A 15,459-nucleotide genomic window follows, 5' to 3' on the forward strand; every position below is an offset into this window, starting at 1 on the left:
GGTAGCTGCTCTATGTTCAAAGGAACTCTGGTAGCATAGTGGTTACGAATTGGGCTGCAAACCGCAAGTTCAGCAGTTCAAAACTACCAGCTGTTCCGCAGGAGAAAGATGAGGCTTTTTGCTACCGTAAAGATTTATAGCCTCGAATACCCTATACAACATCGCTGTGAGTTGGAACCAACTCCACAGCACAGTACCACCACCACTCTATGTTCAAGAGCAAGTTTTGGAGTATTTTCTGACATTCATTTTGGTCATTCCTTTCTTTGCTGTCTTTTAACTAACCTTTTGTGTTCTTCATGTATAATTCCTTTGATGTCATCCAATGACTCTTCTGGTCTTTGGTCATTAGTGTGTAATGCATCAAATCTGTTCTTGAGATGACCTCTAAATTCAGATGGTATATACTCAAGCTTGTATTTTGGCTCTAGTGTTGGTACCTGTTTTGTGTCATTAAGTCGATTCCAGCTAATAGCAACCCTGTCTTGGGTTTCTAAGGCTGTAAATCTTTACTGGAGCAGAAAGCCTCATCTTTCTCCCACCGAGTGGCTGGTAGCTTCTAGCTTCTGACAGTGCAGTTACAGCCCAATTCATAACCCACTACACTACCAGGGTTCCTGGGTCTAGTGGACTTGTTATAATTTTCTTCAACTTCAACTAGAATTTGCATAGGAGTAACAAATGGTTAGTTCTGTAGTCGACCTCTGGCCTTGTTTTGACTGGTATATTGAGCTTCTCCATCATCTCTCTCCACAAATGTAGGTAATTTGATTGCTGTGTAGTCCATAATGGTAAGGTCCATGAGTATAGTCACCATTTAGGTTGTTGAAAAAGGTAATGTTGCAATGAATAAGCCTAAGCTATTGGTCATTCAAAATTCTGTCATGTGCTCTACAGCATCCTTTCTATCATTAAGGCCATATTTTCCAGCTACAGAACCTTCATGTTTATTTCCAACTTTTGCATTCCAATCATCTGTAATTATCAATATGTCTTGATTGCATGCCTGATCAATTTTAGAAAGACAAAATTGTTAAAACATTTATAATTTTACTTCTTTGGCTTTGGAGGTTGGTATATAAGTTTGACTAATAATCATAGTAACTGGTCTTCCTTATAGGAATATGGATATTACCCTATCACTGACAACACTGAACTTCAGAATAGATGAAATGCCACTCCTCTTCAAATTGTCAATCCCAGCATAATTGTTCTGTCTCATTCAGAATAGTCAATACCAGTCCATTTAAGCTCACATATATTGCCTCATATATTGCCTCACGTAGTGACCATTTTGCTGGTAAAAATTGATTGAGTGACAATCAGGTGCGAGATGCAACATCCTCCACCTGAAACACATTCCTTTCAATCTCTGCTTTTGCCCCCGTTGTGTATAAACCAATACTCAGTTATCAAGGAATAAATTTCAATTTATAGAGATCCTGTGTGTTTCAGACTAAAACTGTGCATCCGAGGATTTTCTGTGGCTGATATTTTGGAAGCAGATACCAAGGCACCACTAGATAGACTAGACCCACCAATCTTTCAGTCAGCGAACGAGTGAGTTAGCTGTGTGCACCACACCACCAAATCAAACCAAGTCCACTGCCAACAAAGTTCTCCTGTGGTTCGCAGCCCAATGTCTAACCCACGGTACCACTAGGGCTCTTGGTACACATTATGTCTAGCTCAGACCTACTAGATACAAATGCATATTAGAAATCAAGAATTAAATAAAGATGTGGGGAACCCAATGATCTAAGGATATTGCTGTTGTTAAGTGCTGTCGAATCCATTCTGACCTATAGCGACCCTATATAGAGTTTCCAATAAGCGGCTGGTGAGCTTGAACAGTCAACTTTGCGGTTCAAGCTGACTTTGCAGTCCAGTGCATTAACCCACAGCACCATACCAGGGCTGCATTCTAAGGGTACGGAATATGTTTTGCTTCCTACAGTTCAAATAAAGGATGTTCCCATATCACCTAGAGGTACCCATCCAGAGGGTTACAAAAATAATGGGTGGTGTCTTCCTAAAGGTTGTATCACCTAGAAGTCGAGTCAGGAATTCAGGTAGGCATCCAGGTGGCATGAACATTGAGTGACATTTCTCCTCTTAATCTGCCAGGTTGGCTGTGTGTGCATGCTGTCAGCTGAAACCTCAGCCTGTAAGGTTATACTGCCTCTTACCATTTCACTCTGGTAAAATCTATTTGAATGCTGTAATTAAGCAATTCATTTTTATATTTAGGCAAATGCTCTGAGTATATGCCTCTTTAATTGATTTAACCAATTCTGGAGTTATTGATTTTAGACTATCTGAATATCCTAATGATGAGTTTCTGCGTTTATAAAGGAAATTCTCTTTGAACTTAGGCAATCAATTCATTTTGCCAATATAGGCCACTAGGTTAGGGTACACATATAGCAATTATTGTAAGATTGGTGCATGACCAGGCAGTGTTTCATTCTGTTGTGCATAAGGTCGCTGTGAGTCAGTACCGACTCTATAGCACCAAACAACAGGTTAGAGCATAGCTCTGTCTCACAGAACAACCATGTGAAAAGCACAAAAAGGGAAAACAAAATTTAAAATGTCCAATGTAATCAGTTGTTCCTCGGTCTTGCTTCCATACTTCCTAACACTCAGTTACTTGCAAATTATATGGATGATAGTGTTTTCCCTTTCGAACAAGAAATGTATTGCATAGACCTAGCTTAGATGTATCTGCTAGTAGAATTCCAGAGGGGGGAAAAATAGTTTACAGGTAGTGTAAAGACCATTCAATGCAGTGCTAACAGAAACACATGTTGTACTTGACCGGCAGCATTCTTATTGATTCAAATCGAAAGCAGTCCCTGAGTATGTAGCCTTGTAAAATCAGTCCAGTGCCTACAATATCCCAAGGCCACCCAAGTGCTCACTGTGACCATGTCAACATACAGTATTACACTGAATTGGGTTCTTGGGAACTCAGTAAGGTTGGGAGGTACTGGGTACAATGTAGTGGTACATTTGATGGTGACAATGTTTTGACTCTGAATATAACTAACTGAAAGTGGTATTTTTAAAAGCCCAAATAGATTCTCTAAATTTTCTACAAATACAGTGCACGTGTCAGTTGGACTAGTAAAGCAGCTAAGAATATACTCATATAGTCACTAGGACAGAAATATCTTACCAAAGAATTTTGTACAAGCTATTAGCTCTGGTAGCGTAGCGGTTACGAGTTGGGCTGCCAACCTCAAGGTCAGCAGTTCAAAACTACCAGCTGTTCCACAGGAGAAAGATGAGGCATTGTGCTCCCGTAAAGATTTACAGCCTTGGAAACCCTGTGCAGGGTCATTATGAGTCAGAACTGACTCCATGGTACTTAAAAACAACAACATTATCATTACATGGAGTCCTGATGTGGTGCTGTGGGTTAATATGCTGGATTGCAAAATCATTTGAACTACAAGGTCGGCAGTTCAGACTCACCAGCAGCTCCTCGGAAACCCTATACAGGGTGACAATGAGTCAGAACTGACTTGAAAGCACATAACAACATGGGTGCCATGGAGGACTGAGCTCACCAGTAGAGCCTCCCTTTCCTTCCTCTTTTTCTTCCCTTTCTCTTTCCTTCCATCTGTCCTTCATCCCTTCCTCCTTTTTCTTTCCTTGTTTCTTTTTTCTTTTCCTTTTCATCTTTCCCTTCCTTCTTTCCTTTCTCTCATTTTTTGGGGGAGTGATAGCTCTATATTCTTCAGTAATTAAGTATGTGTCCCAGGTCACCTCAGCTTAGATACAGCACAAGGATTCTCTGCATACCATAAAGACAGGGTTCTTCTTATGTTTAGGAAGCCAGATTTAATGAATGAGCAACTATAAGCATATCCTTAGCTACATCATCCCTCCTGAGGAAATAAATTTGATGCTTAGCAGGATACCAAGAACAGCTCAATACTGGTAATGAGAAAGGAAGCCGCTCACACACACCCCTTGAAATAACAGAAGTGCCTTCTCCCTGGGCACATAATTTCTCATGATGCTCCATCACAGAGAATGCACACCTGGAATAGGTTCCCCAGGGTTTTCCTAGTTCAAGGTCAAATATTAATGAAAAAGAAAAGAGACACCCCCCCCCCCCCCCCCCGTGGCATGAGGCATAGGGTGGAGCAGAGCGGGGCAGAGAGGGCAGCTAGCATGCGACTGCTGAGAGAGAAGTTACCTAGAAGATAGGGGTGAGTCCCAGACTGTCTTGGAGTGTGTGTGTACACACATGTGTTGTGAGTATATGACTTGCACATGTGGCTACCACCCACTACCATCTCAGTGTTCCAACATCTTTGTGACCAACCCCAAGAGATTCAGAGAAGAAGCTGTGTGACCGCTGGGTTAGTGCTTTCGGTCTAATCAGGTAGAACTTTCCAGACAGGAGCATTGTCTTTACCAGAAAACAACCCCTGATGTGAAGAGAAGAGCACACTGACTCTATAATCCTCATGAAATGACTGTAGCCTGGTTACTACTTAGTAACCCCACAAACTCTGGTCAAAAAAAAAAAAAAAACACCTGTGTGGCTAGCAGTCACACTGCACACACATTGCATTCATCCTGCGATTCCAGAGCACTCTCATGGATATTGGCTACTCAGCCATGCTGAAGGTCGTTGTTGTTGTTGAGTGCCGTCAAGTCAGTTCCGACCCATAGTGACCCTGCATAGGGTTTCCAAGGAGTAGCTAGTGAGTTTGAACTGCCAACCTGCAGTTCAAACGGCTTTGCAGTCTGGCGCATTAACGCACAGCGCCACACTAGGACTCTATGCTGAAGGTAGACAGGGCAAAAGCAACATCTTCCTCTTTAAAATGAGGAACTGAGTCACTGAGGCATTAGCTACCTTGCCAGTGTCATTAGGATGTTGTTGTTGCTGCTGTTAAGTGCCCTCGAGTCAGTTCTGACCCATAGTGACCCTGTATAAGATTTCCAAGGAGCAGCGGGTGAGCTTAAACTATCAACTTTGCAGTTCAAACCTATTTTGCAGTCCAGCACATTAACCCATTTGCTGTGGAGTTAATTCCAAAGCATAGTGACTGATTTTTCAGAAGTAGACCTCTAGGCCTTTTTGGGTGAACCTCCATCCTTTTAGTTAGCAGCCCAAAACGTTAACCTTTCACACTATCCAGCAAAGCAGACGCTGGGACTAGATTCCAGGTTTTCAGGTTTCTAGCAGAACCCTCTCCACTCACACCTACTGCTTCTCCTCACACCCTGGAGGCTATTGAAGTAGATCCTTTAACATTTTCATGTCTCTTCTATTGTCCTTGATGTGACACTGCAGGATAAGCACTGGACAATCCCAGTTCTGGTCTGTTTGAACTGCAAAGTCAGCGGTTCAACTCACCAGTCCCTCCTTGGAAACCCTATACAGGGTCCCTATGAGTCTAAACCCACTCAATGGCACTTAACAAAACAATCCTTCCTTATACTTGATTGTCTATTAGTGTCCTTGAGTTAGTTTGCACTCATGGTGAGCCTGTGTAGGACTTCTGAGGAGCAGTTGGTGGATTTGAACTGCCAACCTTGCAGTTCAAACCTGCCTCTCAGTCCAGTGCTTATGCTACAGCGCCACACCAGAACTCCTTCCTTTTACTAGAACTTCTCTAATGGCAAAATAAGTAGCATGTTAGGGAAATGTGGCAGAAAACAAGGCGAATATAGGTTTTTAAAAAGCATAGCAAAATTATAAATTAAAACATCATAACTGTTAACTAACTAGCCTTCATTTTCCAATCAGTTTAAATTACTTTAATATATGTTTTAAAACTCAGAATTAGCTATAATCCTGTATGTAACTCTTTTAATGCTTACTGAATTGCACCATATTAGTTCATTTTAATTTCCCTCCTTTCCAGCATGTCTCACATGCTAGCACATGTACTTTGCAGCTGGGATTGTCTCAATTCCTGTCATCTCAAAAGATGAATTTCCTCCTTGTCAGTTTGTTTGAATTTTTTTGTCCAGCTCTTGTACCTCCTCACTTCTTCCATTTGCTTTAACAACTCTACACTGGAGATCAAGTTTCAGAGCCTCTTCTTACATCCATTTTGATCTTTTCCTTCTTTCTTCTCTTCTTAATGACTTTTTGCTCTCTTCTTCTATGATGTTCTTTATGTCATCTCACAACTCTTCTGGTCTTCAGTCTTTAGTGTCTGGTGCATCAAATCCGTTCCTCAGATGATCTCTAAATTCAGGTGGGATATATTCAAGGTCATATTTTGGCTCTCGTGGACTTGTTACATTTTATTCAGCTTCATCCTGAATTTGCAAATGGGCAATTGATGGTCTGTTCCATAGTCTGTCCTGGCCTTGTATTGGCTGCTGATAGGGAGATTTCCCACCATCCCTTTTTACAGATGTAGTCAATTTGATTTCTGTCTATTCAATCCGGTGAGGTCCATCTTTTACGTTGCTTAAAAAAAAGGTACTTGCAATGAACAAGTCATTGGTCTTGCAAAATTTTATCATGCAATTTCCAACATCCTTTCTATCATCAAGGTCATATTTTCCAGCCACTGATCCTTCCTTTTTGTTTCCAACCTTTACATTCCAATCACTACCAATTATCACTACATCTTGAATGCATGTTTGATGAGTTTCAGACTGAAGTAGTTGGTAGAATTCACCAATTTCATCTTCAATGGCTTTAGTGGTTGGTGCATTAATTTGAATAGTAGCATTAACTGGTCTTCCCTGTAGGCACATGGATATTATCCTATCACAGACAGCGTTGTATTTCATGACTGATCTTGATATGTCCTTTTTGATGATGAATGCAACACCTTTCCTCTTCAATTTGTCATGCCCGGCATAGTCAACCATGTGATTGTCAGATTCAAAATGGCCAATACCAGTCCATTTCAGCTCACTAGTGCCCAGAATATCAATGTTTATGCGTTCCATTTCATTTTTGACAAGTTCCAATTTTTCTAGATTCGTAATTCGTGCATTCCAGCTTCTGATTATTAATGGTTGTTACAGCTGTTTCTCTTCATTTTTAATTGTGCCCCATCAGAAAATGAAGATCCTGAGGGCTTTACTCCATTTGCGTTATCACAGTCAAATCTATTTTCAGGAGGCAGCTCTTCCCCAGGTGCATTTTGAATGCTATCTAAGCTGAGGGGCTCATCTTCTGGTACTATGTCTGGTAATTATAAAGAAATGTGCAAAGACCTGGAGTCAGAAAACCAAAAGGAAGAATACATTCAGCATTTCTCAAGCTGAGGGAACTGAATAAAAATTTCAAACCTCAACTTGTGGTATTGAAAGAGTCTCTGGGCAAATTATTGAATGATGCAGAAAACATCAAAAGAAGATGAAAGGAATACACAGAGTCACTGTACCAAAAAGAAATGGTTGATATTCACCCATTTCAGGAGGTAACATATAATCAAGAGCCAATGATCCTGAAGGAAGAAGTCCAAGGTGTATTGACAGAATTGGCAAAGAACAAGGCACCAGGAGTTGATGGACTACACATTGAAATATTTCAACAAACTGATGCAGCACTGGAGGCATTCACTCATCTGTGGTGAAAAATTTGGAAAAGAAAACTACCTGGCCAATTGACTTGAAGAAATGCATATTTGTGCCCATTCCAAAGACAGGAAACCCAACAGAATGCGGAAATCCTTGGACAATATCATTGATGTCTTATGTGAATAAAGTTTTACCAAAGGTAATACAACAACCATACATTGACAGAGAACTTCCAGAGGTTCAAGCTGGTTTCCGAAGAGGACATGGCACAAGGTATATCATTGCTAACATCAGATGGATCTTGGAGGACAGCAGAGAAACTCAGAAAGATGTTTACCTGTGCTTTTATGACGATGAAAATACTTTTGATTGTGTAGATCATGTCAAGCTATAGACAACATTGTGAAGTATGAGTATTCCAGAACACCTAAGTGTGCTCATGAGGAACCTGAACATAGACCAAGAGGCAGTTGTTTGAACAGAACAAGGAAATACCAAGTGGTCTAAAATTAGGAATGGGTGCACCAGGGTGTGTTCTTTCACCATACTTATTCAATCTGCATGCTGACAAAAAATCCGAGAAGCTGGGTTATATGAAGAAAAATGAGACATCCAGGATAGGAGGTAGACTCATTAACAACCTGTGATATGCAGATGATACAACCTTGCTTGCTGAAAGCGAAGAGGACTTAAAAAGTATGTACTGATGAAGATCAAAGACCACAGCCTTCAGTATAGATTGCATCTCAGTGTAAAGAAAACAACAATCTTCACCATTGGACCAATAACAACATCCATATAAATGGAGAAAAGATTGAAGTTGTCAAAGACTTCATTTTGCTTGGATCAACCATCAGCACTCATAGAAACAGCAGTCAAGAAATCAAATGACATATTGCATTAGGCAAATCTTCTGTACTTGTTGTTGTTGTTAGCTGCCATTGAGTCCGGACCGACTCATAGCGACGTTATGTACAGCAGAATGAAACACTGCCTGATCCTGGGCCAACCTTACCACTGTTGCCACGCTTGAGTCCATTGATGCTGCCACTTGGCTAATCCATCTCGTTAGGGGTCTTTCTCTTTTACTCTGACCCTCCACCTTACCAAACATGATATCCTTCTCCAGCGACTGATCCCTCCTGACAATATGTCCAAAGTATGAGAGACAAAGTTTGGCCATCTTGGTCTCCAAGGAGCACTCTGGCTGCACTTCTTCCAAAACGGATCTATTGGTTCTTTCTGCTGCACTAGACTTCTTTAAAATGTTGAAGAGCAAAGATGTCAGTTTGAGGACTATGGTGCACCTGACCCAAGCCATGGCTTTTTCAATAGCCTCATATAAATGTGAAAGTTGGACAGTAAATAAGGAAGAACGTAGAAGAACCGATGCATTTGAGTTATGGTGTTGGAGGAGAATATCACAAGTACCTTGGAATACCAAAAGAACAAAGAGATCTGTCTTGGAAGAAGTACAGCCAGAGTGCTCTTTGGAAGTCAGGGTAGCCAAAGTTTACCTCTCATACTTTGGACATATTACCAGGAGGGACCCGTCACTGGAGAAAGACTTCATGATTGGTAAAGTAGGAGGTCGGAGGAAAAGAACAAGACCCCCAATGAGATGGATCAGCACAGCGATGGGCTCAGGCATAGCAATGATTATGAGGATGGTCTAGGACTGAGCAGCATTTCGTGCTGTGGTGCACAGGGTCACTATGAGTAGGTGCGGACTTGATGGCACCTAAAAACAACAATGTACTTATAAATGTTTTTTTTTTCCAATTCTCCGCGTAACCTAAAATGTCAAATTTTGGTGAAAGTGATGTATTCAAATGTTGAGCTGTGTCTTGCATCAAGCGAGTGCCATTGACCATTTCAGAAATGACAGGTGATGTGCACACATGTGAGTAGAGCTGTTGGAGCTCCATGATGGGCCTCAGTTAATTTCCAAAGGGAAGAGAATCACTCCATACACTCCATATAGACATTTCCAGTCACTAACCCAAGCAATCGCAAAAAAAAAAAGAAAAGAAAAAGAATAGGGCTATATTTATTTTCCTGTAATAGTTGTTGAGAAAGATATGTTTCAGAGATACTGGCGTCAGCCTGATTCTGGCCCTCCTGATCAGAGAAGAACTGTTTGGACTAATTAATGGTCCTGTAACACAGAGAAGAGAAAAGACATTTTCAGAAGCCACGTTTCTGAAGCAAAGCTAGGTTAGGCACGGTCATTTTGATGTCTCCCCTCCTGTGTCTTATTCCAGTGATCTGTCCATACTAACCCATCCAGTAGGCTTTGGAAGGGTCTGGAAACCACGTGAATGCCGTGTCCATTACTTTATGACAACCCAAGTCTTCTCGATCAGACTTGTTGGAATTGTAAGAGACTTAAAAAGGTTGATCCATGTCATGCTGACATCTTTGCTCTTCAACACTTTAAAAAGGTCTTGTGCAGCACATTTGCCTAATGCAATACGTCATCTGATCTCTTGACTGCTGCTTCCGCGAATGTTGATAGTTAATCCAAGAAGAATGAAGTCCTTGACAACTTCAATCTTTTCTCCATTGATATGAATTGCTTTCCAGAACTAGTGTGTCAGCAGGGCCATGCTCTAGAGAGGGGTGAGGAACCTTCTTTCTGCCAGGAGCCATTTGTATATCATTTTGTATGGCCTGCAAATGATGTTAAAAATATACAAATGGCCCTGGCAGAAAGAAGGTTTCCCACCTTTCTCTAGAGCCTCTGGAGAGAGCATGGCCTTGCTGACACACTAGTTATGGACTTACAGCCTCCAGAACTGTGAAATGATATATTTCTCTCATTTTTAAGTCACCCACTTTGTGGTATCTTATTATAGTAATATTTATTTAACCTTACAGTAAACTCAGACAATCCTTTTAACTTTTGCTCCCCTATCCTGACTAATTTGGAAACGATGTATTACATTAGGCAAATGTGCTGCACAAGACCTTTTTAAAGTGTTGAAGAGCAAAGATGTCAGCTTGAGGACTAAGGTGCACCTGACCCAAGCCATGGCATTTTCAATAACCTCATATGCATCCGAAAACTGAGAGTAAATAAGGAAGACCATAGAAAAATTGATGCTTTTGAGTTGTGGTGTTGGAGGAGAATATTGAAAGTGCCATGGGCTTCCAAAAGAACCAACAGATCTGTGTTGGAAGATGTGCAGCCAGTGTTCCTTGGAGGCCAAGATGGCCAAACTTCGTCTCTCATACTTGGAACATATTGTCAGGAGGGACCTGTCACTAGAGAAGCACATCATGTTTGGAAAGGTGGAGGGTCAGAGCAAAAGAGGAAGACCCCCAACAAGATGGATTAGCCAAGTGGCGGCATCAATGGACCCAAGCATGGCAACAATAGTGAGGTTGGCCCAGGATTGGGCAGTGTTTCATTCTGCTGTGCATAAGGTCACTATGAGTTGGAACCGACTCGATGGCACCTAACAACAACAACAAAATGTGATGGCTGGAACTGTGGTTGCCTTGGCAGGGCCAAAAGAAATGATTTTGCCAACCTTGTATGTCCCCCGGGCCAGACCTTCCCGACTCCTGCTTTAGAGGAAGATTCTTTCTTGCGTCTACATGTTTCTAAGAAACCTAGGTATTCCTTGGCTTGTGGCAGTATAACTCAGTGCTTACATGGCATTCTTCCCTCTGTGGATCTCTCTTTTCCTCTTGTCTTTTATAATGACACCACTCTGATGGTGTTAGGACCAACCCTACTTCAATGTGACCTCCCATTAAGCTAACTGAGAAAATCTTCAAAACCCCTATTTCCAAGCCACGTCATATTTACAGGACTTCAGCAGATGTTTGAGGGAGGTGGTTGGTGAGGGCACAATTAAATCTATAACTAAGCAGATGTGAGTATATGGGTCTCACTCTTTGCATCTGTTGATTCTTTTGTTCATGGACTTAGCAGAATCCACACTATAAGCGGTACCCTGGTGTGGCACTGTAGGATAAGCACTGGACTGCTAACCATAAATGTGGCAGTTCAAACCCACCAGCTGCTCCTTGGAAACCCTATACAGGGTCAATGAGTCGGAAGTGACTCCATGGTACTTAATGACCACAACAGTACAGGAACAAGCTTCTACCTCCTTAATATATGTCAGAGTTCTTTGGGCCAGTCAGACAATTTTATTCTTTTGTCATTTTAACCTGTTACCTCATTCCCTAGTTTTGGGTTGTTTTGTTTTGCAACCTGTTGTTGTTAATTGTTGTAAAGTCAGCTCTGATTCATAGGGATCATACATAGGGTTTCTGAGGATGTAGATCTTTGCAGGACCAGAAAACATCACCTTTCTCCAAAGGAGCTTCTGGTGGGCTCAAACTGCTGACTTTGTGATTCACAGTCCCATGCTTATCCTACAGAGTCTCCACATTCCCTATCCTAGTACTTGCCACCCTAACACTTGCCAAAACTGAACCCTACCTAGCCAAAGAAAGTGCCCAAATATTAATGGTGGTGTAGTGAGTTATCTATTGGACTGCTAACAACTGGGCTGGAAGTTTGAATCCACCATTTGCTTCTCACGAGAAAGATGAGCTTTCTGCTGCTTTAGATTTATATGCTCAGAAACCCCATACAGGGTCGCTATGAGTTGGAAACAACTCGACAGCACAAAACAGCAGTATCCAGCAACAGGACCTGAGACTTCATAAACCAGAAGGACTTGGATTTCTAACCCTACCATTGAAACTTGGGAAAGGATTCACTTATATATAGAGAGAGAGAGAGAGAGAAAAGTTTCTTTGAAAGTGCACTGATTTGTTATTACATGTCAAAGGGTATGGTATGTTTATTCCTTGGTCACCTGCTGTGAAAAATCCAATGTTAGATTGCATGTTTTCTCCTCTGCTTTCTAATTACAGCTATATTATCTTCTCCTTAGCCTTTCCCCCACCTCCAGGATTCACAGATATAAAGGTGCCCAAATGGGTACTTTGGAAAGGTTCTAAACAACCCTGAGGTTGTCAAACTGGCAGTTCAACACTGCAGTAAATGGTATTCCTATTGCCTGAAAAAGTCTAGGAAATACAAGTTTGTTTCTGATTACATAATTATACTACAGAATTATGGAAAAAAAATCACCACTAAACCCCTCCAGGTGCTTAAACAGTTTGATAGACTGTAGCCATTCTGCCTTCAGCACCCCCAGCTGTGTTGCTTAGCAACATTTTAATTCCAGAAGAATCGAAGGAGATGAAATCCCTGTGGAGAGGGAAACAGAAATAAGAGGGCTGTTGACAGATGATCTGCGTTGTTTCTTCTAATATACTGTGAAGATCACTAGCTCTTTTCATGAATGATAAATGGACTGTACACAGATCAATGGGTTCAGCAATAAACTGGAACCAGGCTCCATGGCAAAGGCGACGCAGGCCAAGAGGCCCAGAGACTTCCTGATTTTGAAGATCTGGTCTGTTTTCTTAAAGGTTTCATAGGAGGAAATTGATGTAGGGATTTGGTCAGCCCTTGCCCTTTTATGGTGTCGGCTAATAAAAATGATTTTGGAGATGGGCACTTTGGCGTTTCTATCCTTGTGCAGATACGATCAGGTGTCAGGTGCTCTGCCCCAAATCTGGTAGTCCAGGATAAGCCTGCAAGCCATTCCCTCTACAGCCACCTGCCCCCTCTAACATTACAGATCGATCAGGCACAAACAGGGGTAAGATAAGTTGAGGAGAGGAGGCCTGAGTAGTGGCCCTGACAGGTGCACTTGGACAAGTAGCCACATTCCCCAGGAGATGAAAATTGCTTTCTGAGTCTCTGTTCTGCTTTGGCTGCATCCTCGTGTTTCTGCACAACACTTTCTATGACCTATTGTTCTGATAACTAGTTGTCTAATTACTTGTTTCTTCTTCTTCTTTCTTCTGTTTACAGGCTGTTGAAAAAGCAAAGCCTAAGAATAATCCTGGAAAGTAAGTTTATTTTATTTTATTAGTTGAACATTTGTGCTTTAATGGACTCCCTGTATGCATGCAAAAAGGTAAAAAACAAAAGTTCATAAAAGAGACCTTGTGTTTTGAGTTTATGTCCATTCATAATTATTAAAAGAGAAAAAGAACAAAAAAACACAAAACACAAAACTCCAATGAGTAGGGACCAACTTTGATTTATCCCTGTGTCCCTTATGAGGAACTGCCCCCAAGTTATACCCAGTTTACCTAAATTAATGTTCACTACCCATGTATAGTTGCCAAATACTATTAGAATCATATTCAATGCCTAGGACTTTCAGCCATTGGATTGTGCACACAGTAAAAAGATTACTGTTTTTCATTGCAAACCTTGGGCCTATGACAGAGACATAAATGGCTGAAAGGGTGCCAAGTGATTTTAAGCCATGTGGGGAAGTTTGGTACCTCGGCATCAAGAACTGACTGCTTATGTTAATGAAAAGCTCATAAAACTATGTTTAACTAAAGGTTTTTCTAGTTCTCAGAAAGCTATTTCCTAGGCATTTTATGGGACACTATTAAATATGGACTTTCTGTCACTTCTAGAAGAGAGGCTTGCAAATGAAGGATGTCTGCCTTGCCACTTGAGGTTGTGACGTCTCACTACAGTGTCATCAGTCCAGCCAGCCATGTGGCTCTAGTTACTGGATTGGTACTGGCCTGATTATAGTTGGCAGCTAACCAAAAGATCTGCAGTTCGAATCCACTAGCTACTCCGTGACAGAGAGATGTGGCAGTCTGCTTCTATTTAGATCACAGTCTTGGGAAATTCTATGGGGTAGTTTTACTCTGTTCTGTGGTGTCGCTATGAGTCCGAATCTACTTGATGGCAATAGAAGGAACTATAGTCGTTCATGGCAGCTGACTTCCATTGCAGTTGGTACCAAGTATGAGGAGGCTTCACAAAGTTCTTGGACACAATGGAACTCAAGGATAATGGAATTTTTCCATGCACTTTGTGAAGTCCCCTCATCTTTAGAGGGGTTGGGGCACATTCATTTTTAATGGTTTCTGGGAGAAGGTGTCAAGTTAATGCCAAAGGCAGGAAGACCATTTGTGAACAAATTACCTTTGCCAAGACACCAAGGTAGTGTTTGGCCTGCCATTAAATCCAAACCCTCATTCAATATTCCAAAAGGTTTAGTGTCTTCTTTGGATAGCTTTATTGTTCCTAGGCCATTAGCTATTCTTATCAGGGTTCTGTGGGCCTCTGGAGGAATGGCCCTGGAATGTAGTAAGGAATGGTGGTGCTGTTGGGGAGGGGGGGGTGGAAATTGTCTCTGCAGCCTGATTTCTTTGCCGACTGTCCTAAAGGAAATTCTCTCTTGCAGCCTGTGGCCAGCGCTCCATGGATTAGAGGATGGTGCTAGTGAGGCAAAGGCCCAGCTGCAGTCCCTGGATGGGCCATTAGTGACCTTTGATACTCAGTCCCGGGACTCCCTTTCCTCTAGTCAGCCTGCATGTAGAGGTCTATCTGCCCTAGGTCACAATGAGCAGGACAGGGCCCTCGAAGGTGTGGAGATACACTTGAGCACAGGACAGTTTATCACCCTAAATTTTAGTCTTCTGGCTTGCACACTAGGCCAGTGTTCTCTTTGCTTCTGACGATGATTCAAACCAGCCAATAATTATATTTTTGAGTTCTTGTGAATTCACAATGCCAACTCTGTATAATGTCTAGAAATTAAAGAAATGGTATAGAGACAAATCAGGAAAACTGGAAGACGCAAAGGATTCATAATAGAATATAGAACTTTTGGAGTCCTAGTGTGGCACTGTAGGATAATGCGAGGTCCATTTGAATGGCACAGTTAGTGGTTCAAACTCACCAGCCACTCCTCAGAAATCCTATACAGGGTCACTATGAGTCGGAACCGACTCGATGGCACTTAACTACAACAATAAAGCTTTTGGTTTTAAAAGATACTTGAAAATCTGCTTACTAACGTACCA

The 15,459-nt window shown here is 41.6% G+C and overlaps 1 protein-coding gene across 1 annotated transcript in view; it reads left to right on the forward strand.

Moving 5' to 3' along the window:
* The window catches only part of AFF2 (AF4/FMR2 family, member 2), a 559,120-nt gene that overhangs the window by 397,395 nt on the left and 146,266 nt on the right, over positions 1 to 15,459 (forward strand). Inside the window, exon 9 of the mRNA XM_006869732.1 lies at positions 13,430 to 13,467. Within this exon, the coding sequence (XP_006869794.1) occupies positions 13,430 to 13,467 (38 nt within the window). The remainder of the gene's footprint in view (positions 1 to 13,429; positions 13,468 to 15,459) is intronic.

The sequence above is a fragment of the Chrysochloris asiatica genome, unplaced genomic scaffold (genome assembly GCF_000296735.1).
Source record: "Chrysochloris asiatica unplaced genomic scaffold, ChrAsi1.0 scaffold00134, whole genome shotgun sequence".
NCBI lineage: Eukaryota > Metazoa > Chordata > Mammalia > Afrosoricida > Chrysochloridae > Chrysochloris > Chrysochloris asiatica.